Source organism: Gadus morhua, chromosome 23 (assembly GCF_902167405.1).
Source record: "Gadus morhua chromosome 23, gadMor3.0, whole genome shotgun sequence".
NCBI lineage: Eukaryota > Metazoa > Chordata > Actinopteri > Gadiformes > Gadidae > Gadus > Gadus morhua.
Window position 1 is genome coordinate 4,124,392 of NC_044070.1, and position 22,610 is coordinate 4,147,001.

At 42.5% G+C, this 22,610-nt stretch overlaps 2 protein-coding genes across 2 annotated transcripts; one reads left to right on the forward strand and one right to left on the reverse strand.

Moving 5' to 3' along the window:
* Window positions 1-5,437: 5,437 nt before the first annotated feature.
* On the forward strand, window positions 5,438-17,521 carry sh3glb1a (SH3-domain GRB2-like endophilin B1a). Its single transcript, XM_030348634.1, has 9 exons — window positions 5,438-5,738; window positions 6,784-6,925; window positions 7,751-7,879; window positions 8,914-9,047; window positions 11,228-11,320; window positions 12,964-13,053; window positions 13,448-13,548; window positions 15,694-15,928; window positions 16,137-17,521. The coding sequence occupies exons 1-9, from the start codon at window positions 5,676-5,678 to the stop codon at window positions 16,242-16,244; spliced, it is 1,095 nt and encodes a 364-aa protein (XP_030204494.1). The 5' UTR covers window positions 5,438-5,675; the 3' UTR covers window positions 16,245-17,521.
* Window positions 17,522-18,549: 1,028 nt separating this feature from the next.
* Window positions 18,550-22,434, reverse strand: nrros (negative regulator of reactive oxygen species; the record flags this gene model as incomplete). Its single annotated transcript, XM_030348633.1, is given in 2 exon segments — window positions 18,550-21,721; window positions 22,320-22,434. Coding segments are annotated over 2 exon segments (2,061 nt in total). The 3' UTR covers window positions 18,550-19,762.
* Window positions 22,435-22,610: the final 176 nt, after the last annotated feature.

Consider the following 22,610-nt stretch of genomic DNA (forward strand, 5'->3'; position numbering starts at 1 on the left):
ATTAGCCGGCTAATTAACACTAGCCATATTGCCACTGCACCCGACAAGATTACAAAAAATGTATGAGGTTTTTACTCACCAGATAAGAGCGCTTAGCAGAAGAATAAACTGTACCATCAGAAGCATCAGCACCACACTTGAAAAAATGACCGTTGAATCGGCGTCGGCTGCTGGCATTGCGTGTATGTGACGTTAGCTCTTAGCTAACGTTACTCTTAGCTAACGTCAACGCGCCAAAATGCAAAACCGCGTCGACAAAATGATAGGCTTTTCCATAAAAATAAATAAACGTATAAAGTGTATACAAGACAAGGACAGTCAAAAAACAAACTAGTCTGTGTAAAAATAGCTAAGTAATCGCTAGTTTTGCTCGTTTACATGCAGTGCTTTCTCTCTCGCGAACGGGTAGCCACCTTGAACTCTCGAGAAAATGAAAAGACGGAGCCTGAGCGTCGTGACGTCAATGACGTCAGACGTTGCGTCCCCCTGTACACTCAAAAGTTATAAACTAGAGATAATCCTTCACTCATAAACTTTGATGAATACAAAATTAAAACAACCTCAGTAGTAAAGAGAACTTAATGGTTTTATTTTCACCTGACTTAGTGGCTGGTTTTGATTTCTGTACCCTAAATGTTATGAGTTAGTAGTACTGTTCGGGTTTACAGTGTGCTGTACTACAGACTATTCTGCCTTTCAGTTTCTATTTCAGTGAGAAATGATTTTACTAACATAATCATTAGAGCTGTCAGTTAAACGCGTTATTAACGACGTTAACGCAAACCAAATTTAACGGCGTTAATTTTTTTATCGCGCGATTAACGCAATTATTTTATAAAAAAAAAAAAAAAACTTTTTTTTTTTTTTTCTTCGGCTCAAAACAAAGAAGCAGTAGCCTGACTGCTATGTTCAAATGACATTTGTTCAAAGCAGTCGTTTAATTGCACTATAGGCTCTTTTTTTGTATCGTCCTGCTTTGATCAGTGTATATGCCAATGTTGTTATCAATAAAAAATCATTTGCTCAAGGCAAGCCGATGCGCTAGACCATGTTGATAAGAGAATTAAAATGAGAAGAATTATGGGACAAAAAAATCAAGGTATATTTAGCATAGAAAAATAATTTGCGATTAACCGCGATTAATTAGAGTTAACTATGACATTAATGCGATTAATCACGATTAAATATTTTAATCGCTTGACAGCTCTAATAATCATGCTTTGTATAGTGAATAGTTTTTTATTTTTTTATTGTTATTTTAAATTGCTCATGGGTCCGGATAGGACCGTCACTTGGTCCGGACCTGGACCGCGGTCCGCCATTTGGAGATGCCTGCTATAGACCATATAGTATCTGTGGTATAAAGGCTGGGACGAATTTCAAATTATAAATATGTACACTTTATGTTGAAAGTATAGGCCGTCGCGATTCCCATTGAAACGAATGGCGGGGTGATTATTCTTCAAAACGAGAACTGGTAAATTGTGAAAAATGAATTAAACTGTAATCAGACATGCGGTTATATGATCACATTGCGCCATCTTAGGAGGTTCACGTGTAGCATACTAATAGCCTCTTTAGCAAACCAGCTCGAAAACAAACAACAAAACTTGGGATAATCACCGAGAGGCAGGGCAATGAACATTTTGATATGCCCGGCCGGCTTGTGGACGGTATCCTTTCACAAGCCGGGCATATCAAACTGTTTATTGCCCTGCCTTGAGGTGATTATTCCATTAATTCTACTTCTTGCTTGCCAACATAATAAAACAATTCAAACACTTTTATAATTATGCTTTTTCTTATTCGTATGCCATGCTAATTAAATGTATACTCTTTTTGAGTTCATCTTCCTCAAAAAGTAGTCCCCTTTTATTACGATCAATCAAACCTCAAATGCCCCATCATTCCTCATCATCTGTCAGATCTCGGAAACGGGTATCCTTGGCCTTGTTTTTTGCTTTCGTCGTTCCGTCGTCCTCGTCGCTCTTTAACCAGTCCTCAAACGTCTTCCCTACTCTAAATACATTAAAATTGACAATGAATTTGTCCATTTTGTAGCTAATTCGTTTATATAGCAACCACACAAGGCTGCATCTGATTACTAGTTTAATAACGTAGTTGCTACATTTTATATCGTTAGCGAAACTATGTATCGACTGACTCTCTTATATCGATTTCCGATGCATTTTAGAAACTTTTAAACAAGGTTTATTTTTACAATGGACCTGTTTGGCATGTTTTACAATGGCCCTCCCATGTTTGAAATTTCTGTGATGGAAAAGAATACAAGCGGCGTATTGGTCTACTATTGGATGACACTGTGATCAGTCAGCTGCAAGTACAACCGACAAGTCAGCGGGCAACCTACCGGGTTAATGCCCTCCTCCCAGCCAATCAGAATCAAGCATTCTTAAACATGCAGAATAAGACATTGTATTGCACGCACAGCAAGACCGTGCCATGCATTAATTCGTGACCGGAATAAAGTTGTAATGTAATCCAGTGTGTAAGAGCATTTAAAATCGACATTAAAATGACCAACATGGTACAAATACAACTAGAACTGCAAGCAGTTATGCAGGGGTCCAAGAAGTGTGCATTTCGCCGGCACAACGCGACAAGAAATGTGCGTTTTGCCGGCACAACGCGAAGCATGTGTTCAAAACGCTACCCTGAACCTGTGGATACAAAGGATTTGACTGTGGTAGGAGTAGCGAGAAGTCAGTGTAGCGTTTTCGCGGCGAAATTTTGTAGAAGATATACAATTTCCTCGTTTATTGCGCCCCCTAATGGCGAAATTTTCCGAAATTTTTATCGAACGACATTAAGGTTAGCACCAACATTTGTGTAGAATTATGACTTGATCCGATGTCTAATTTTTGATTTTTTGGTATTTTTGATTTTCCACGTCTAATTTAGCTAATAAACCAATATTCAAAACGCTACCGTTTCGTCATCGATGGTCGGATCAAAAAAGTGTATACGATTCGCAAATGGGCGTGGCCTATGCCAAAAGATGCAGCAGACTCCAGTGCATCTGTGGGTATAACGTTTTGGACTGTGGGAGGTTCGGTGTGGGAGTTATAGCCCCAAAAGCGTATTCCTTGGTATAGCGCCACCTAGTGGCCGGCATGTCTGGATTTTGTCGTCTGCTTAGTCCGAACAGATCTGGATCTAGTCATGCAATTCGCGTGTCGGCACCATTTACGGTTTGGGCTGTAGTACCACTTTTAGGGGGGTAAGAATAAAAATCCTTACAAAAACAATAGGGTTCCAACCTGTTGGCTTGGACCCCTAATGAAAATAAATCTCTTTACGGGCTCAGCCATTTTTGTTGTCGAGTCGTACGGTCAGCATCAATGAACTCTGTATATTCTCATAATCCCGAGTGGGACCGACAAAAGGGGTCTGGAGATTTCCCCACTTGCAACTCGGCTGGTGTACGGGGCATCTCGATCACACCATTATATCCTGTCCTGTGCAGGGTATCAACGCAGCTTTTGATAGGTCGTCTGAAATATACCAGAAGAAGAAAAATGAATATGGGCCAATATGCAAGTGACTGAATTAGGGGTAAATATATGCATTTAATTTTGATAATCTGGTTATTATCACGGTATCAGGCCGATTTTTCTAATCTCAAAAGATTATGAGTGGTGTTGCTTCAAACTGCATACTTTCGTCAAATAACCGGAAATTCATATCTACAATATATTTTTGTTTTTTTTATCATTTATATATACAGGTGCTGGTCAAATTATTAGAATATCATGAAAAAGTTGATTTATTTCAGTAATTATATTCAGAACGTGAAACTTACATATTATATCAATTCATTACACACAGAGTGATATATTTGAAATGTTTATTTCTTTTAATTTGGATGATTAGTACTGACAATTACTGAAAATCCCAAATTCAGTATCTCAGAAAATTAGAATATTAGTTACGACTAGTACAAAAAATGATTTTTTAGAAATGTGGGCCAACTGAAAAGTATGAACATGGAAAGTTTCAGCATGTATGGCAATCAATACTTAGTTGCAGCTCCTTTTGCCTGAATTGCTGCAGCAATACGGCGTGGCATGGAGTCGACCAGTCTGTTGCACTCCTCAGGTGTTATGAGAGCCCAGGTTGCTTTAATAGTGGCCTTCAGCTCTTCAGCATTGTTGGGTCTGGCATCTCGCATCTTCCGCTTCACAATACACCATAGGTTTTCTATGGGGTTAAGGTCAGGTGAGTTTGCAGGCCAATCAAGAAGAGGGATACCATGGTCCTTAAACCAGGTACTGGTAGATTTGGCACTGTGTGCAGGTGCCAGGTCATGTTGGAAAATGAAATCGTCACCTCCATAAAGTTGGTCCGCGGCAGGCAGCATAAAGTGTTCTAAAACTTCCTGGTAGACTGCTGCATTGACCCTGGACCTCAGGAAACACAGTGGACCAACAGCAGCAGATGACATGGCACCCCAGACCATTACTGAATGTGGAAATTTTACACTGGACTTCAGGCAACGTGGATTCTGTGCCTCTCCTGTCTTCCTCCAGACTCTGGACCTTGATTTCCAAAGGAGATACAAAATTTACTTTAATCTGAAAACATAACTTTGGACCACTCAGCAGCAGTCCAGTCCTTTTTGTCTTGAGCCCAGGCGAGACGCTTTTGACGTTGTCTCTTATTCAAGAGTGGCTTTACACGAGGAATGCGACAGCTGAAGCCCATATCTTGCATACGTCGGTGTGTGGGTGCTTCTTGAAGCACTGACTCCAGCTACAGTCCACTCTTTGTGGATTCCCCCACATTTTTGGATCGGTTTTGTTTGACAATCCTCTCCAGGGCGCGTTTATCCCTCTTGCTTGTACACTCTTTTCTACCACATCTTTTTCTTCCCTTCGCCTCTCTATTAATGTGCTTGGACACAGAGCTCTGGGAACATCCAACCTCTTTGGCAATGACCTTTTGTGTCTTGCCCTCCTTCTTTAAAGTATCAATGGTCATCTTTTGGACAGTTGTCAAGTCAGCAGTCTTCCCCATGATTGTGTGTCATACAGAATCAAAACGAGAGACCATTTAAAGGCTTTTCCAGGTGTTTTGAGTTAGTTAGCTAATTAGAGTGTGGCACCAGGTGTCTTCAATATCTGACCTTTTCACCATATTCTAATTTTCTGAGATGTTGAATTTAGGGTTTTCATTGGTTGTCAGCTATAATCATCTTCTTTTTGGCAAAAAACAATTATAATGTATCAGTCTGTTTGGAATGAATGTATACATTCTACAGGTTTGACTTTCTAAATGGAATTAATGAAATAAATCAATTTTTTCATGATATTCTAATAATATGACCAGCACCTGTATATACATAATAGGCCTACATATTTATCCATCACTGCTCCGTGGTGGGCTGGGCGGGGCTGACTGGTTGGCGGGGCGGGGCTGACAGTATCTCGCTGCTGTTTGAATCAGTGTTGCCAGATTGGGCGGTTTTTAGTCTTTACTTGGGCTGGAAATAGCCAATCCGATCTGGCAACACTGGTCCTCGATCAACAGCTGGGTGGTGGAACTCCTCCCCGGCTGAAAGTGGCTTCAATGACATCGGGTATCGGAATGGCCGTATAATCTCTGCAAATCAACAAGACGTCACCTTTTATTTTTGTACTGTAACAAGGCCTATCATGGATTTCAACGTTAAAAGACTCGCAGCAGATGCCGGAACCTTTTTAAGTCGTGCCGTACAAGTAAGTTTGGAATGCGTTTGTTAATTTAATTGGCTAATCATGTTAGCTCCTAGCCCAGCTCGGGCGTTACATGGAGTTAGCATTAGCTTGGTAAAAGTTATACGTCCACTTGTGAATTGTGAATCGGATATATTCCCCAGCGATCAGGGTAATACCAATAGACTGATATAAACACAATGTACTATAATGTAGCTGTTTGGACCCCACATACACTTTGGCGAGTGAAACAGTTCTCCTAAATACTTGGGAGTCGTAAAGACCACCATTAGCGCTCTGATATGTCTCTTAAAGGTACAGTACTGTGTATGATGAAGTGACGTCCTAAAGAATGGGCTGGCGGAGAACTAATATAATCTCCATTAGTATGTTTTCATTGGTGTTAAATCCCATGAAAATACGGGTCGTTGTGTATTGTAACCTCAGAATGAGCCCTTTATATCTACACAGGGAGCGGGTCATTTTCCATGAGAAATACGATTGTAAGAAGGGCATTTTATCCCCATGGCTAAGACATGCGGATAGCGATATAATGCGTTATAATGATGTAGTTCGATGCATATTAAATGCCCCACATGCCATGACGTTATACTATATGTATCCGAGAAGCCTAACTCTCAGGCATCAAGTCAAAACAACCGGCCAACTGGACTTTCACACAGCTGTTCTAGCTGGACTAGGACACCTATTATACTATAGGTGTCCTAGAAAACGTAACCCTCTCTCAGACGCAGACACCAACATCAGTCACTGCACATATGGAGCTCCACACATCCACATTCTGTGGTGTTATTCTTTAAAACGTACACCAAGAGGCACCTTACCGAATATTATGCCAGAACAGGCCAAGGTGAAGGGGGTATTCAGTTGGTTACAATCTGCAACCACCGCTAATTGCTACTAAATTCTGGCCACTGGACCTTTTAATGTTTCTATAAAGGCAATACTCAAAGCCTGCTCGCTACCGTCGCCTACTGAGCTTTTAACATGGTCCTCAACATTATTTATCATCGGTTCATAATTCTGAACTCCATCCCCATTCTCTTAGTTTACAGAGGAGAAACTTGGCCAGGCGGAGAAAACAGAGTTGGATGCACATTTGGAGAACCTTTTGGGGCGAGCTGAGTGTACCAGACAATGGACGGAGAGAATCTTGAAGCAGACAGAGGTTTTACTACAGCCAAACCCAAGTATGTAACAACTCTTACGAATGACACACGCCTCACATGACTATAGTTGTTGTTATTATTTAAGTTATGGTCGGGTTGTGTGAAGTAAGTGTATGCTTCAAATCAAGATTTGTTTTATGAACTTTTTCCATTATAGGGCTCAAGACTGTGATCATTTAACATGTGGATGCAAGGGCAGGTGTCTGAAATGGTTGAATTGTTTAAAACAAATGCTTTATCAAAATAACATTTTATAAAGCAAAACTGCAATTTAACGCAAGTGCTGTGTGAAGGAAGTCTCAAGCTTTCGGATCCACTCTTTGTCCGAGTGCGACTTTATTTTGGCAGAGCTTGTAAAGAAGAGCCATCTAACTGATGAAGAAACATCCTATTAAAATATATTAATAATAAATAATAAAAAAGTCACTGATGGGTATCGGATTGGTCAATCCCACATTCAAAGGATCAGTGATTGTATCGGCCTACAAAAACCTGATCCTGCATCCCTTACTGCCACCAGTAGAAAATTGTATTCTTGAGCCCTGCATAACTGAATGGAAATCCTGTTATTTCCCTCTTTTGATGAGGGTCATTTGTTTGCCCTGTAATTTTCCAGTAAGAGAAGACTAGGGTGACTGTGGAGACTTCACCCTTTTTAGGGGTAGTGACGTTGACTGGGTTTGTGAAGGTTTAATTAAATCACATAAAAGTCACAAATTAATTGTGATAAAGGTTGCTGTAGCTCTGTAGAATTCAATGCTGTCTGCCTGCGTCCCGGGAACGGCGCCCCAGCGTCGTGTCATCATGTGACCACATAATTTAGTTCTCTCCCCTCCCTCCTCTCAGATGTCCGGCTGGAGGAATTTCTGTACGAGAAGCTGGAAAAGAAAGCCCCCACGCGGATGAACAACCACGAGCTACTGGGCCAGTCCATGATCGAGTCTGGGAATGAGTTTAGTCCCGGGACTGCCTACGGTCAGTTGATTTACATAATGATGTGCCCAATCTATCTGGAGCCAGTGTGAGAGGGTCTTGTCAGTGGGAGTATTCTCTGTAGCAAGTAGTACTCTTTGTAAATCGTGTCAAGATGAATGTATGGATTTTATTACAATATTGGATGGCACGAAAAAGTAACAACGAACATGAGTTAATCTCAACTCTTTGCCCAACCCTATTTGTGAGCGAACCCTCTGTCGTATTATCATTTATTATTATTATTATTATCATACTCTGGCCTTCAGGTCATGCCGTCATCCCATTGAAAACCTTTCAGTAGAAGGTAAAATGATTCTTACCTTTTTTCCAAGGTCATAATGGGCTATTGAGTGTATGCTGCGGATCTGCACGTATGTCCTTTTGTTGCCCAGCAGTTGGTTTATTCAAGTTGAACCAGACTTTTAAATCCATAAAATGTCGCCAAAAAGTCCAATCATGGTTTGTTGGCTGGCCTCCTCCCTGCCATCACAGCTGTTGGTATCAATTTGTTGTACCAATGCATGCAACACTTACAAAAGCGATCCATCAACCTTAAGTCAAGCGTTTACCAAAACATCGAAAGACGCGTCTATAAATGTGGAGATATTTTATGGATTTCAAAGTTTTTCACATCAGATAAAACCCGCTAGCCAACAGAGGGACATACTTGCAGATCCATAGTTAACCCCCTACATACCTTGTTGCAATCCAGGAAAGGAGGCATAACTGACATTTACCTTTTACCAACGGTTTTAAGTGGGATGAGAGTACAAACAGGATGGAGTATGATGTTACGCCGGTGTGATGGGTCACAAATATCTCGGCATATATATGAATATATGAATATCTGCATTATCAATAGTAACAATGAATTGTTTTTAAAAAGCTGTAATTTAAGATGTAATTTGTTGAACATATGGGGGTTAAAAAACCTTTAATTTATTATGTTATTTTGAAAGTGATAATTCTGATTAATTAAATTGAAACAATTCCCAGCCCTACTTCAGACGGTCTGATCCTTTTGACTTGTACAGGAAACGCTCTGATCAAGTGTGGAGAGACGGAGAAGCAGATTGGCGGCGCTGAGCGCGAGTTCATCCAGAGCTCGGCCATCAACTTCCTGACCCCGTTCAGGAACTTCCTGGAGGGGGACTTCAAGACTATCCTGGTGAGGAGAGGGAGAGAGACATAGTCTACACATAGCGAAAACATATTGAAATTCATGCAAGTCTTTCTCTTGTTTTGCCAGAATCACTGGCCAGACATACTATTCTGCTACCATCAGCAGGAGTTGTACTCCAAGCCCAAACATTGTGGGTTCAAACTATGCACCGATACCAGTACTCGCACCCAGGCCCGATACAGTGCTCGTCTACTCTCCAATACAGCCAACCGATGCCACCAAAACCATTTTTCATTTTACCATTATGGTCGTCAACATAGTAATCTGCAATTTATCACTGTGACTACTGGGAATGCAGGTGGCGTCACGGCCTAGGGGAACCGTTGACGCAGGGAGCTCTGTCTGGGCAGCCGACGCCCACGGCATCCGAGAGAAAGTTGAGCTTTTGGAAACTTATTTTATACTGGTGCGGCGTGGGTGGAAGGGGATTTATTGAACACTCTCCTCTGAGGGTTAGGCTTCCCGGACACGTATAGTATATCGCTACTGTGTGAGGCGCACGTCAAATACAACATCCCTCGTTATAACGCTCATACACTGCAAAGGTACTCAAAAGGTATAACAAAGTTGCTGTGGGCCGTGACCACGTTGACAACAATGCCGCACTTTCCTAGAATTCCCAAAATGCTTTTGAAGATCTCAACACATCGGCCTTGCCTAAAGGAAAGAGACGTTTTTATCCTGACTGCTAAAATTTTGTGTTGGTCATACTAAAGAATGATTTATTGCTTTTTTAGTGAATAATAAAGAACCTAAGGAACTGAATAAATAGAAAAAATTGCATATTAAATTGCAATCGCAACATTGGTCAAAATAATAGATTATTCGATTATTTCCCCAAATCATTAAGCCCTAAATGGTATTATTAAATACTTGTATCGCTACTCGGTATGGGCAACTACCCAAATTCAAGCACTTGTAATTGGTCTAGAAAAAGCTCAATCAGTGCATCCCTAGTTCAAGGCCCAAACATCTCCCTGTAGCAATCCCTGGGAAAGAAGCCATACCCTACCTGCTCATTCATGATTTAAAACAACATCTACATCAACATCTTACTGATGGCGTGTTGTAATTCCTGCACCCTACATTCTCTCCAGCCCATTCTACCTGCTGAATCATCTTTTATCTTGGTCATAGATGATAAAAAAAATTCTCATGGAAACGGTGAATCGTTTTGGCAGTTTTAAGCTCTTTCGGTTGTGTGCTTCTGTGTTCCCTTGAAAGGAAGTTGGCTTATAAAGCTTTGCTTCATAAGCTCCCCCAGTTATGTCATGTGTCCTGTGATGCCGTGGTCATTTGCCAACGTGAAACTCTTCATTAACTTCTTTCCAAAGTGTCTTCTACAGTGAACATGTGATTCCAGTTACGTTCAATAATGGGTGAATTTATTCCATGCAAGCAGTGCAGCGTGGTAAATGTCTGTCATAAGGATAGTACAGATTGAATTGAATTAATACTACTACTTGGAGAATTTAACAAGGTCATGGTGCTGATATTGCCATGAAACCTACAATGAAAATACTTTACATACTTTGTAATAGGTTGTTAATTGGTATTACTAAGCATTTTGAGGTTTTTAAATTCTTGCTGCCGTAAAGATAAATGCTTGTATAAGACTTCATCACATTGTCCCACGCGGAGACCGCCTTTATTTTCAATGCAAGCGTTGGAATTTTAGTTACTATATAAGTACCAATGGTTTTTGGTAATTATTTTGTAATTAATTATAATTAAAAATTATTTCTAATTATGGAGAGATGTGTTTCCAACTGTCACAGCACTTTTCATGCGAGATTCGGCAAATCAACATCTTCAGTAGCCTTTGCTTACTGTAAATGGAGTTAGATTAGGATCTTTCAGTACTAAAACTCTTGAGTCCTTTCAACATGGTGGAGTATCGACAGCAAAACATCCTATGGCTCATTCTGATGTACAGGCAAGCCCTATAAGCAGTTCTATGATCTCATCCCGATGCTTAATGAAGTAAAATAGAAAACAATTAGAATTATGTTTGGGTGTAGTGACTTGTCTAGTCTGTATAATGTAGTTCACAATGTTTTTCCAAAATGGAAGAGTTATCCTTAAAGAGGGCATTTAATCGTTTTTTCAAAATATGTTTTTAATTTGTAATCGCTTAATTGAGGACCCCTTTGTGTGTATTTCAGAAAGAACGAAAGCTGCTTCAGGTCAAACGTTTGGACCTAGACGCGGCCAAAACAAAGCTGAAGAAAGCCAGGATGACCGACGCTAGAGCTCTGGTACACACACGCACACGCGCACACACACACACACACACCCTTTCTATCTGACCGATATCATGTTCCGGGCAGATAGTGTGTATACATTTTTGTCATTTAACGTAATTTCATTCTAATTAAATTCTAATACAAATACACCATTGAGGCAATATAAGACGGATTAATCAGACTTCGCAAAATAGTTTGCATAAAAAAAACAGTACTCATTAAGAATCAGACCTTGAATTCAATTTTTTTTTTTTTTTGATTTGTGAATTAAATTAATTCTAAGGATGAATTTCGCCTGCCGTCTTTTTTTATTTTTGCAGACAACAATCCCTCATCCAGCGCATGTTTCATTCAGAGTGCACAGACAGGAGGGGCTATTCACAGATGGTCCATTGCCATTTTGGGGCTGAGAGAGAGTCAATCAATGTGTTCAATGAAATAAGATTAGCCCATTTTGAAAAAATTGTCAAGGTATGGGAAACCAAACAAAGCGGATGGTGTCGTTCCCTTGTACTGATTAAACAACGAGTGCAATACAACTGTCCAAGTGAAGTCAATGTCTGTGAAAAACGGCATTAGCTTGTTTGCTGGCATCTGCCACTTGATGAAGTAACGCATAAGCTAGATCGCGGTTGATATATCGCACTGTTATTGCGTGTCTCCCTGGATGTTGGGGGATTAAGGGCATATTACGTCATTGACATGTAACCAAATGTAAAGGAGCCTTACTGAACAATGGTGGAAACATTTTGGATAATGTAGGAACACAACTCGGCAAATTATAAATAAATAGTCGTTAGTAGTTGTTTTCATGTTCCCGTGTGACCTTTTTTAAGACTTTAAGACTTTTTTAAGGGATGGTGCCTTTCATTTGTATTAATTTAAAATGTAGGCATGTGGTTATTCTGTGTAGACCTTATTTTTATAGAATTTACAGAACATATTTTGTGATATACATAGTTATCGAGACATAATCTGACCATGTAATGATAGGGTTATACAGACAGATAGTGGCAGGCTTTGCTGTGGTTGGGCAACAGCTGTGACTATTTAACATTTTTGTTGTCATTGTATAAAAAAACAAAAACCTTGCAATGCAGCAGATGTCAGCAAGAGGAAGTGACAGAGGTGAGTGGGCGGAAAGGGCAGGGGAGGGTGTGTTTGGAACCTTACTTGGACACACACACGTATACACATAATGGCAGCGGTACCAGTGGTGTTAACAGCTGCTAGCTCATACTTCTTGTGTGCGTCATTGATTTGACAAAGAACTGGAATAGTCATATTCATTAGAATAGAGAAATGTCGTCTAAGAAGTGTGAAAGCCTGGCCATTGTCCTTGTTCCCCTTCTGCTTCTTAACAGGGCCGTTTTGTGTTTATCACGCCTTGGTCAAGAACATTTCCAATCCCAGGCCTTGCATTGAGTCGTGTTGCTCAATGTGAGGAAGCGGAGCAGGCCTGTGTGTTGTGTTTGAGTCACACTGCATGGCTGTAGCGCATGTGTCTATGCCACAGCTTACTCTTTTTTTTATGTATGTGTATTTATTGTGTGTGTATTTACATAAACTGTATGTAAATGTACAGTGGCCAAATCCACTGTTCTTTCAATACAACTCTTCCTGCATCTCTTGTTTCGCTTTGTGGGCGTCGTCAGGCGGAGCAGGAGCTGCGCATGACGCAGAGCGAGTTCGACCGGCAGGCAGAGATCACCCGCCTGCTCTTGGAAGGTGTCAGTAGCACCCACGTACGTTACCCCCCCTCCCCCAGCCGGATGGGCTCCTACTCTCTATCCCCCCGTCCCCCATTTACTCTCTAACCCCCCGTCCCCTATGTTCTCTAACCCCCTGATCACATCTACTATTTCCTTCTTGATCAACGTTCTAGTTCAGATATTTGTTCATAGAGTAGACATCTGCTGTAGAAAAGTTCCATAATGCAGGTTCAAAAGAAGGTCTTATGACTCTAGCTTGGTGGTACTGGAGGTTGTCTGATGAGTAGTACTCTGACCTACACTTTTGCATCGGGTTGCCATTGCAGAACATGCCCATGAGGGGATGAGTGCTCTGTGAAAATCCACCTGTGCATTGTACTCGCTGATGGCCACTGTTTAAAGACTGCCTATCCTGCTCACATTGCAGGCCCACCACCTGCGCTGTCTGAACGACTTTGTGGAGGCCCAGTCGACGTACTACGCACAGTGTTACCAGTACATGACGGACCTCCAAAAGCAGCTGGGCAGGTGAGACCCTGCACACGCACAACCCAGGCAACACACACAACACAAGAGTAGTGGTGGAGGCGGGCATCTGAAAATCTCATTGGGTAAGGATGGGTCTGTATGCACGTCAGTATCTATGATTGACCCGTGTTCACCCCATAGTATGACATGATATAGGCCTATGGGCATGGTATTATATATCCTCCTATAGGGCTTGTACATGATGTTAAAGCGCAATGAACGCCTCCATTCCCGAAGTATAGGAGCATGAGATTTTTTTTTCCCTTTCTGAGGTTTTCTAACATTAATATGAGTTCCTCTAGCCTACTTATGCTTCCCCAGTAGCTAGAAATTTTGTTGGTTGTAAAACGAGCACTAGGCATTCTGGTCAGCCTTTGTAAAAACGAAGCTCCGACACGCCGTTTTGGAATTTTCCCCGTATGTAGTCATAAGGGGAGATGCCACCTCCCCCTTCTCTGGCTTGCCAGCCCAGATTATTTGGCCCGTAAAATGAGCTGTGTGTGTGTGTGTGTGTGTGTGTGTGTGTGTGTGTGTGTGTGTGTGTGTGTGTGTGTGTGTGTGTGTGTGTGTGTGTGTGTGTGTGTGTGTGTGTGTGTGTGTTTACACACACTGTTACGCAAGCGTTGCACACTTCTTTGGAAAACCGTTCTGCTGTTGGTGCTATGGCGCATTACACGTCGGCTCTTTGACATCTCTGGTACTTCCACAACGAGACTGTAGTTGGGGTTATCTCAGCCATCGTTGAGCCCCCTCTGCCCATTTGCCGCGGCCCCTGCCAAGGGATCACCGCCTCGGCGCTGCCCGCTGCAGGAGGTGGTGGTGCCTCTGCAGCGAGGCTCAAGTGGGAGACAATCGCGGCAACAATCCCTTTCTCCTCAATGTCGCGGTTCAGTCTGCTACAGATTGACACCCGGGGTGTTCTAGAATATTTACAGAACGCGGCCAAAGGCTGTGTGCGCTTCGCCATTGCGATACATCCACTGTAAACAGAGCGCATGGTACCGTGGCCGCAAGCTTTTCAGGGCCACATCCCCACCCTCCTCCTTGACCCGCCTCTCTCCTCCTCATTTGCATTAAAGCTACAGACACCGAAACGGCAAGTTTGGGGAAAGCTCAATGTGCAACTGGCTCGTAGTGGCTGTAATTCTGCACCACGGCTGAATTTGGGAACGTCTTCAAATACTGTGTTAGGGGCCCACTTATATCTATATTAAAGCATCCATGAAGAAGCATGCCATGAGACCTTTAATGGGAGCAGTAGTGTTTTTGTCACTGTTTAGTAATTAATCGTGAAATTATTTGTCATTATGGCGCTGGTGACATTGTTTTGGTTTAAACTGCCACAGTGTTGCTCGGGCGGGACGTTGCAAAACAAAGGGTTTTGTTTTGCCGTGTCCGACCTCAATCATCCCCCTAATCATCCTCCTGTATAATTTGCTTATTCATTCATTCCCTCACTCTCCACCTCAAGCTGGTGTGTGGTGAGCGTTCTGCCGCAGATGGGCTTCCCCAAGATCACCCAAGTGGGTGCTACACACTGGTGGTGGTTAGTGAGGTCCCCCACTGTAAAGCGTCTTTCAGTGTCTAGAAAAGCGCTATATAAATTCAATACATTATATTATTATTAAAGACGGTGGCAACTAAAAGCAGAGATGAGCAACCAAGCCGAGACGATGTTGCTGCAGTTGCCCAGCCCCATCAAAACAACGATGCTCAGGAAAAAGTTGGTGTGTGGGGATGGTGAAGCTCCGTCTGGGCAGCGGTTTACTTAAAGATGATATATTATACCACCAGGTGTGTATATTAGCCGTTACAAGCTGTTTTGAAAATCTGCCTCTTCTGACATCACAAGTGGGCGTGTCCACCTAGATGACTGCTTGATAGATCAGTCTACCAGTCTGATCTATAGCAAAAAGTGCTCATCTATCCGTCATACATCTAGGTGGACACGCCCACTTGTGACGTCAGAAGAGGCTGACTTTCACAACGGCTTGGTGGTATAATCACACTCACACCCAGTGGTATATATGTCGTCTTTATTACCCGGTCTGAGGGTTGGGCTTCCCGGACATATTTTTGCGATGGATATTGGGCCAGCAAAACACCAACGTAGTTGTAATGTTATGCGTTGATCCTCCCCTCCAGTTTCCCCTCCTCGTTCTCCAACAACAACCAGTCGGTGATGTCCGGCGCCGCCAGCATCTCGGTGCCCACCCTCCCGGTGTCGGGCCCCCTCCCCAGCCCGTCGTCGGGCCGCGCCGGCTCGGCGCTGGCCGGGGGCTTCAATGAGCTGCGGATCAGCAGCGGCAGCCGCAAGGCCCGGGTCCTGTACGATTACGACGCGGCGGGCAGCAGCGAGCTCTCCCTGCTGGCCGACGAGGTGAGGCCTGAGAGGACCGGAGGGAGGGCCCTGGGGCCGATAGTGACGCCCTGGGGATCACCAGTGGTGGTCCGGTAGTGGAGAACAGATTTGAACCTTTGGCAACTTTTGTGCATAGGATGTGGGTGGATTTATTGAAAATGTCGGTTAACCTCTGTGATGCCGTTGTCAGGATCAATAACTATGGAGCTCCTCCTTCTGTTTCCAGGTCATCACCGTGAGCAGTGTCCCCGGCATGGACTCGGACTGGCTGATGGGCGAGCGGGGCAACCAGCAAGGCAAAGTACCCATCACCTACCTGGAGCTGCTCAACTGAGCTTCTCTGGGACTCACTCGGCCATGGACGGACGGGAGAGTCGCAACGCAAGCACATTCTAACCCACCTCTCATGTATCTATGCATAGATATATTTAGATATACAGATATCTATATATGGATATGTGTGTTGCAGGGATGGGGGGTCACACTGTCGCGTCCTTTCACTCAACAATTCAATGGCCGGCCCCGCAACATCCTGTTTTTTGGCAAGTTATCACGAAAACACAAACCGTGTATTGGCAACAGGCCTCCCGGCTTTCCCCTCTTTATCAATAGATGGCCGTATTACAACGAGTGATGGGTTGGGTGAAGGGGAAGAAGTAATGGGCCCCGTTCTGTTTTATGCTACAACAGATTGTTTCTGGATCCTGCCTTTACACAAGGTGCATCCTGGTTTGAATATGTGCCATTCCTGATACGTGCCTGAATGTTTCCTGAATGCTAAACATTTTTTAATGGTTTACTTTTCTTCATGGTTTACATGCTACAACTCAGCTGGTGACCAAAAATATATATATTTCTTTTTACGGCTAATGGTAAAATTTTTGCATATTTTATTCAATATTGATCTCAAGGTGCCCCTTCTGCCAGTAGCATTAAGAGCTCAATCTTTCATGTGCCAACATTTTATATGTAACGCTTCTTTGCTGAACAGCTAAATGCCTGACTTTAATTTCATCAGTCTTAAAAAATGCTTATTTTTTGTTCTGTAAAGAGTTTGCAAATGTATTATAAGTATCAGCCAATACTTTTTATGAATTAATTTAAAATGGATAACTTGCAATTTCAGCAATTTTGTTTCCCTTTATTGCAAAAGTGCCTCAAGTGGATCACATGTTATCTTTCATTAAGTTCTGCTTTCGATGTAATTGATGATTATTCAGTCAATTGCATTGTCTTGACAAAACTCAATGTCTTCAAGGAGTGGAGGTGCCTTTTTTTTTTTACTAACAATGTTATTAAAAAAGTATTACTGGGAGACGAAGAATTAATATTATTTAGCATTTTGTATGTTCGTGTAATTTAAATTATAGAATGCAACTGTTCAAATCCATATTAAGACATGTGGTGCATTAAAGTGTGAATACCAGTATACATCTACCTTGGTTTGACCATGGTTTTTCAGCGGGTAGTTTTAGGAAGAGGCACAGCATGGCCACTAGAGGACACAGTATGCAAATAGCCAGAAAGATAAAACTCCACCTATTGACCTTAGTGGTAAACACAAAGTAGTCCGATATATGCAGTATGTGACAAATAAAGATTTGAAATTAGTTTTCTGCTCTTCTGTTGCGGCTGTGTACTACAGACATTATTGGTGGGAAGTATGGTATGAATTCTATTGCATTCACAAGTAGCAAGCACAGGCATCTCTTGTGTGTTTGAGCAGCAGCGCCCAGGTTTCAGAGACCTCGCTTCGTGAGTCCAACATAGTTCACAAGGCGATCTATGACCAGCCTCTTGGAACAATGTTCATGAAGGGAAATTAAAAACAGATGAGGCTCTTTGTGAACACTGGACATTGGTGCCGTACTGGCACTAGAGGAAATACCAGGCATGAAATTGTCTGCTACATTTTAATTTTAAAATAAGACATTTAGTCAAAAATGGATGACTAGCAATAAAACAATATATTGTTTGTTCATTTTGAATGTGCCTCAACTAGATGGCTTTATTTTATCATCAATTTATGCTTTAAGATTTATTAGTAATTTTATGTCAAATGCTTTGGCTTGGCAAGACCTCAAACGGACTGTCTTAACGTACAAGACCTTACATGGGGCTGTATGATTTAAGAGGGATAATTTGAGTTTAATTTGTTGGAAATGTTGTAGCCATCTATCTATATTAGGGAGTGAAATTATCCTGAAATTTCACTATTGTCCTTCGGCACACTATTCCAAAGAATAACAAAACTTGTTTTTATGGAATGATGGTGTAGTTATGAACAGTTGCCTGAAGTCCTCCAGGTCAAAGCCCAGGCCCAGAGTCAGAGACCTGCTGGTGCAACAGGGAGCTCTAAGGGTTAAAGAGGAAGTGGAATCCTACTGGTTGCCATTTTTTACTTCCTCAGAATGTGCCTATTATGCAGGATCACATGCTGTGAGGCCCCACGCCTTAACTGCCCAAAATACATGTAGAACACAAAACATTATAAATGCTGAATGAAGACACACGCACATGCTGACGTCTAAGACAAAACACACATGGGTTCAGTGACAATTATGTTCTCAAAGCGAGCATAGGCAGTCACACTATTCAGGTTAGCCAAACTGGTAGCGCTGCAATTAAAAAGGCCTCAATGTCTTCCAACACATTTCTTTATTCATTCTTTCTCATATTTTTTTCCTACATCGTTTATATAAAATGTAGACATAGTATTTGCTTAATTTGTGAAATCTTTGTTCCAAGGCATAGATATTTAAGGTTTTTACTATCTGTATAACATAATTATCATCTCATCCACTATTACAATTCATTCTTATCTGGGAAAAGCTCTACTAGTTTGTGTGTGTGTATGTGCACACTTCCTTTTTCACCCGTCCTCTGTCACTTGTTTCACAGAGAACAGAGACATAGTACAGATGAATGTTTTGTGTCACATGTTTAGCTCTGAGTGACTCTTGAGTTGTGTTCTGTATTGTTCAAATTACTAAAATGATAGTCACATTGCCTTGTTATGTTCTAATAATGTACTTAAATAATCAATAACAAATAATACTAATCATAGTTCATAGGATCCTAGGTTAATGCTCAACCAACCTTGTCAGTTTGGGTTGGTAGGTTTCTCTGTTCCAACCACTGTGACCCATTGCACTACACCACAGCGGTCTACTGGTTACCTTATGGTTAGAATTGCTACACATGCTCGCACAGGAATCCACCATTTAGCACCTACAAATACCTATAAACCATTCCCTCATATCAAGAGGCCCAAAACATCACATCACCTACAAACCAAAACTACTTTTGTCAGTTCGATTTGGATTTGGTGGCCAATCAGAAGGCTGCTGTTTAAGTGTGTGTGTGTGTCTGCGTGTGTGTCTGCGTGTGTGTGTGTGTGTGTGTGTGTGTGTGTGTGTGTGTGTGTGTGTGTGTGTGTGTGTGTGTGTGTGTGTGTGTGTGTGTGCGTGCGTGTGTGGACTCGAAAGAGGCGCTCCACACCAGCATGCACACATGGAATTTCAAGAACAGGGTGAATTTGAGTTGCATCTGTGTCTCACGGGTTAGAGAGGAAACCACAGACCCCTCCCTCGCCGAGAAACACTGGGCAGTTGCTGCCGATCTCAGCAAAACAGGAAATTTCTTGTTTCCTCTGCTGCCTTTATACATGCTTGCATCATACTACTTCTGCATATGGACACACACGCAAACCAAAATACAAATTTGTTTTGAACAGCCTTAAGGCTACAACACATATTTCTGAGAAGGCCCATTGCACCTTTTATTGTTTATCTAAACCACAACCCTTTCTTAGGTCTGACAAATGCTTACTTTGCAGTTCAAAGAGTGTTGTCAGTAAGATGTAGGCTTCAAACTTTTCTTTTTAACAGTTTTCTGTAACAGAAGCGGCCTAAAGGTCAGGAGGCAAACAGTCGGAATGCCAACAAAAAGCAGAAAGCCAGAGAGAACAAGCAGAAGATACCAGAAAACAGACTCCCTGCTTGAGTCCCCACACAAGATGGTCAGGACTCCTGCTCTGTATGTTATCTTCGCCTCATCCTGACATAATATTTCTGTCTTGTCCACCATATTGACCGTAAAAGTAGTTTCAAACATCCTGTACCATTCCATTTGGCAGCAGTTAAACGGGTTTCCGGCCAGGAAAACTGTCCTGAGTTTGGGTGCCAATAGTGCAGCGTCACCTGGAGAAATGGTGGATAAGTTATTTTCACTTGCATCCAGCATCCGAAGGTCCAGATTTAAAAGTGACATAGGAAGTTGTGTGAGGGAGTTTCTTGAGATATTTAAATACCTCAGGCTGTGAAAGGGGGAAAAGTCCACAGATTTCATGTCTGTTTTCCCCAAGCCCATGTGCTGCAGCGTCCCAGTGAGGGCCCTGAGAGCCCCGGTCTCCACGCGGAGCCCCGGGTTGTCCGACAAATCCAGGTGCGTGAGGCGCATCCCAGCGAACAAAGAGGGTGGCATCCCTTGGATGCCGCATCCTCTAAGGTACAGTTGTCTTAAAGAGGCCATGTTTCTCCATACTACGCAATCAGAGGGACTGCCCTCATCCTTGCCTCTTGTCTCCGACGGACAAATGCCCATACTATTGTAGCTTAGATCCACCGACCTCAGGCTTTCTACTGAGGAAAATAGTCCAGAGGGAAGCCGCCTAAGGGAATTGAGGCTCATGTTAAGGTAGGTCAGATTTCCAAGAGCTGCCAGTGTGCCCTTCTCAGCCATGACCTCGCTTAGCCTGTTGTTGCTGACATCCAGCTCATACAGGCTGCCAGAGAACCCCTCTGATGTCAGGTTCAAGGTCTTCAGGCAGTTTGTTTGCATCTGAAGCCTAGTGAGAGATTGCATTTGGCTGATGAAGCCTTGGGGAAGGTGCTCCACTTGGTTGTTTCTCAGGTCCAGGATTTCCACAGAGGAGACGTCACCATGGAGACTGTCGTCCCATAGCTGAGCCGTCACATTACTTGCATTACCATTCAGGTTGTAGAACTGGATGCTTGTAGTCAAGTTTTCACCAGTGGCATCATCCACCAGGCCCCCATAAAAGCGGACAGTGTTTTGGGACAAGTAGAGGTTACGAAGGCGACTCCGGCTCGGCAAGAAAGGGAAGAAAAGCAGCTTATTGTCTGTGAGGTCAAGGGTCTCCAAGTGGAAGGTTTCTTTGAGCCCTTGTTCGGCGACAAACCACTCAATGAAATTGTGGCTGGCATTTAGGACTACCAGCTGGGTCATGTGGAATTCGACCAGGCAGGGTAGGTAGTTGAAAGCAAGGTTGAGCCTCTGGAGCTTCGGATTGCCAGAAAAGGCCCCATCTATCTCAAACAACATGTTGCTATGCAGGTCAAGTTCTCTTAAATGGTGCAGGCCCTCAAACGAGCTTTCATCCAATCGCTGCATAAGGTTCCGTGAGAGATTCAGGTATTGCAATGAGGTCAGGTTCTGGAGGAGGTGGAAGACCATGTCGTCCTCGAGCCCGTTCTGGGACAGATCCAGAACTCGTAGCTGCGGCAGCTGGAGTAGTGCATGGCTAGTGTCTTGGTACCCGACGTGAAGCTCGTTCTCTGCTAGATTAAGGATCTGTAAGGGGTGTAAGCCTCCAAATGCATTGGCTTCCATCTTCTCCAGGTAATTCCCTGCTAAGCTTAACGTATGTAAGGAGGAGTAGTGGAGAAGAGAACTGTTGAGTAGTGTCTGAATATGATTGTGGTTAAGCTGAAGCTCTTCTGTGTTGCACGGCGGGCCGACCGGGACGTATGATAGTCTGCCATTGTTGCACAGTGCCATTCTTTGGATCTAAGGAGAAAACAGAACAGAAGTATTGGTTTACAATGTATGTTATGTGTGTTGTGTAAGGGTGAAGGGTTTTGTATTATAAGAAAATACACCATGTATTGCTGTTTGTTTTATCTTATTATCTTTAAAATATACCAGTGTATTCATAGAATAGAATATATTGCATGGTAATATGTTTATTTTATTATATATCTATATGTCTGACACCTTATAGATAATATATTTTTTGGTATTACTATATTGTTGATCAAGTGGAATTATGGTAATAAATTGGTTAAAGCTTTTTTGAATAGATAAAACCCCCGATTCAAAGCAATAAGGGAAGTTCAGAGAGTTCACAAGTTCACCAAGTTGATTGACCCTGACTGTCAACCAACTTTGTAAACGCGATTCGAGAATAGCAAAGGTTCATAGGGACCTGTTCTTTGCCCAGTTGAAGGTCCAATAATGGTACGTGAAGCTCTTTGAGACTGTTATTGTAAAAAAGCTCCAGACAAATGTAGACCTCAGTATTATAATGATTATCATTTAAGTTATACGTTGCATGATACAGTAAACAGTTTCACAGGAGAGTTGTTCCAGCAGAGAAAATCCTCACCATTCGACACGGATTTGGCTGAGGGTGACTGAGGGATGGAACCAGGACACCCCAGATAGCAAGGAGCATGAGGAAGGATGAAGGGAGTGTGCGGACTGGCATTTTTACATCTTCTCTGTGGAGTAGAGGACAAAATGAGCCGCCTAAATCCACAACCATTTTTAAATGGGCACAACATGTTATGTGCATGAAACAGGTGCTTAAGCATGGTTAAAGACAGTACATCAGTTAAGTCATAGGATGGGCTTGTTCGGAGGAGGATTGAGTTGAAATACAGAATGTAGGGACTAA